Here is a 3,567-nt window from a genome sequence, read left to right as displayed (position 1 = left end):
TATATATTTATTAATTAAATATTATTATATTTTTTCTTTCTTTTTTTTTATTAATTAAATTATTTAATTTTATCTTATTCTTAAATAAAATAATGCTTTAATTTAAATGGGTCATGATTGAAATAAATTCATGTAAAAAATAAAATAAAAATGGTATTATTTTATTCTTTTCACTTTTCTCAACAATTATTTTTATTTAAAAAGTAATATAATTGTTTTGAATTATAATAGTTTTGTATTAAAGTATTACTTAAATTAAGTATAATAATTATATAGTTTGACTATATATCATATAAATCTGACTTTAAGATAAAATCTAAGTTTAAAAAAATGTAATTTTTTCCTTTTTCTTTTTCTTTCTCTCTCGTCTTTACTCTTTCAGTTTCAGCCATACCCAGAAGGGAAATTGGAAAGGTTCATCTGTTCAGTCACATTCAGTCAAAAGTACACCATTTTTACTCACAGAACTTCCTCTTCTTCTTCCTCCTCCTCCATTTTTACTGCATCAAAGATACTGCTTTTACCTCCAAAATGGAGGACCAACAGCCGCCGGAGATTCATCTTAACGGAGTGGTACCTCCGTCCATCACTTCCACAGAGAACCCATCAACAAAGCGGCAGCGTCGACCCAGTGTCAGATTGGGAGATATCGGAGACCAGGCTTATGATAATCGAAGGTTGAAGCAATGTAAGCCACCGATAAAGGACTCCGGAAAGGGTTTGAGAGCTCGTCCTGTCGTCAATTTGAGTGGCGGTAGCGGCGCCGTTGCAGGGGTAGAGTATCATGAAACCCTAGAAGGAGTTGATAAAGAAGGGAATTTGGAGAGCGTCGCTATTGGGAGCTGGAAAGTGCGGGATTCGAAGTCTAGACGCGGCGGTGGATCTGCGAAACGAATCCGGTCGAATTGGTTGTTGAAGACTGAAGAGGCCGGAGGTGGGGATGAGAAGATTAGTGGTGGAGATGAAGATATGGAAGATGAGAGATTTAGGGATTTCAATGCTGAAGATTCTGATAGTCGATTGAAAGAACCCAGTCCGATTAACTCTCTTGACAATAATAATAATAATAATAATATCGCCATTGATGCAGCAGACAGAGGTAGAAGAAGGGTTGTTGTTGTTCGAGGCTCCCATGAAGAAGGTGTGGACATGGATGGAGGACCATCTGATAACGATGGCAGAAATTGGAATCAGGAGGTGGAGGAGAGAAATGGGGTGAAAGTGTGGCTGAACCAATTAGGGTTAGGTCGATATGCACCAGTATTCGAGATACATGAGGTAGATGATGAAGTTTTGCCATTGTTGACATTAGAAGATCTTAAAGATATGGGGATAAATGCTGTTGGTTCTAGACGTAAAATGTTCTGTGCTATTCAGAAGCTAAACAGAGGATTCTCATGAGTAACAAAAAACTAAACTCTTCTCTTTCTAATACATCTCTGAACACCATATGTTTTGCTGAATCAACTGTCTTTCTGACTTGCAATATTTTTGGGTTTGGATCATAATTCCCATATATATGAGAATTCAAGCTTATTTGATCTTATTTCTTTCTGGGGTTCTTTCAAAATACAGCATTTCATTGAAGTTCAATCAAGATGACTCATTTACTGCTGATTTAGTATAACCTGTAGATGGGAATGATCTAAATCTGGCCAGTTTGTGATTGTGTTTCAACTTTGCTGTGATTTAATCAAACTCACTGAAACCGGATGCAATGATTGATCCATATTTAACAAATCAATACATGTCTTCTAACACAATTTACTTCACTTCATTTATACAAAAGATTGTTTTGAATATAGTTAATGCACCCCAAAGTTATGACGTTATATCAGCTAAGTTAGAAAAAAAGAGATATAGATGGAACCAAAACGAAATATTCAGCATCATGACTAACTTTCCTGATTAATCAGTGAATCTAGAAACCTTTTGGAAATCAAATTATGGTTCACATTAACCCTTTTGATGCAATCCTTGAGCCTATTTAACATCACATTTTCCTCGTTGTTTTTTCTAGATACATTATCCTCGAGAATCAACATACCTTTCTTATTGTCATGTTGAAGGTTTGGTGCTTCCAAGTCCAACAACCTCGAAAAATCTTTAGTGAGGTTATTATCTCTAAACTGACTGACTCTCGCCCACAAGAATTTTCAAGTTTTTTCTAAGATGTCTTCGATTATTGGTAATCCCTTTCTAGAGACCAATTTCGCAAGTCCCATTTACCGTTTCTAAACAATCCTGACCAATCTTAACTATATTTATTTTGAATAATCTTTGACTCAGATTTTCATTTTATCTCCAACACCAGTGATGTCCCTAATAGCCAATAGCCCTAAATGAAACTATTTTTGACCTAGCTACACTTAACGATATGGGCAATATTACAGTAGTTTAAACCCCATAAAAAATTCCTCATTAATTTGTCTAACCAGTTTGTTTCATTGAATAGCCTATGGCAGTTCCCAGTTTTAGTGAGCCTGTCACGGGAAAGTTGCAGTAAATATAGTCTTTCGGTCAGATAAAGGTTTAATAGAGAAATTTTAAGTCTTATTTAGTAAATAAGACATAAATTCGATTCTCAAATAATAATTGGGTCATTTTAAATAAAAATTAATTTCAAAATATTTGATATTTTTCTTACTTTATTTTTCTTTGTCTTTGACTCTAAATTTATAAATCACCATTCATAATAAACACCTTGATCATAATTGTAACAATCTATTAGTAAAATAGGATTTTTAACCATCAACATTTCTGACGGCGAAATATTTATTAGTGTCGACGACTGTTCTGCTGTGATTAATAAAATTTATTAGTGTTGGCGAAGTGACGCCGCCGTGGTTAATAAAATTTATCAACCACGACTTTCCTTATCGGCGTCGTCGCTAATGGTTTGGATTTCCCGCCCCTCTCCCGCCTTTATTATCAGTCACGATTTTTTGTCATGAACGCCGTGGTTAAAAATCATTTTTAAAAAGATTATTAGCCACAACGATAATATAATGTCGTGGCTAATAATCTATAATACCAGCCACGACATTATGTTATCTTCATGGCTGATATTCTAAAATTAATAGGGACGACGATAGCATAATGTTGTGGCTAATATTATAGAATATTCGCCACAACATTATGTTATCGCCGTCCTTAATAATCGTATCAACAACCCACCGACAAATGTCGTCGCTGATATTCTTTGCCAAATAAATTTTATGACCTTTAAATAACACGCTCCTCGTTTCTCCTTAATGATTTGAGATTCTCCTAAATGTGAAACTAATGATTTTCTTCCAATTAATATCCAATCGAAATCTTCTCAATCTCTTCTAAAATATCTCCATCTTCAATTGGTTAAAAAAAATTGATGATAAAGATTTCTCAGAAGATCCCGATTGTCTATTGGTTATAAAAAATCTATTAGTTAGAAACACATTGGTTGAATTTTCTCAATGATCATCAATCTCTTCTCGGCAATCTCCATCATCTTCCATTAGTTAGAATGAATTAATTGAAGATGGATATTTCCATGGAGAGCCTGATTGTCTATTGGTTAGAAGCACT

General features: G+C 34.2%; 1 protein-coding gene across 1 annotated transcript; it reads left to right on the top strand.

Annotated features, from left to right (window-relative positions):
* The first annotated feature begins 363 nt into the window (after window positions 1-363).
* LOC124932309 (ankyrin repeat and SAM domain-containing protein 6-like) lies at window positions 364-1,550 on the top strand. The gene has a single exon (XM_047472927.1). It carries the CDS (start codon window positions 532-534, stop codon window positions 1,399-1,401), a length of 870 nt encoding a protein of 289 aa, XP_047328883.1. The 5' UTR covers window positions 364-531; the 3' UTR covers window positions 1,402-1,550.
* The last annotated feature ends 2,017 nt before the right edge of the window (window positions 1,551-3,567 follow it).

The sequence above is a fragment of the Impatiens glandulifera genome, chromosome 3, assembly GCF_907164915.1.
Source record: "Impatiens glandulifera chromosome 3, dImpGla2.1, whole genome shotgun sequence".
Lineage (NCBI taxonomy): Eukaryota > Viridiplantae > Streptophyta > Magnoliopsida > Ericales > Balsaminaceae > Impatiens > Impatiens glandulifera.
Note: the sequence above shows the minus strand (reverse complement) of the source record. Positions and strands in the feature narration are given on the sequence as shown.

Bases quoted from the DNA above. Each gene is read 5' to 3' on its own strand.
- LOC124932309 (XM_047472927.1), top strand. From the start codon at position 532: ATGGAGGACCAACAGCCGCCGGAGATTCATCTTAACGGAGTGGTACCT.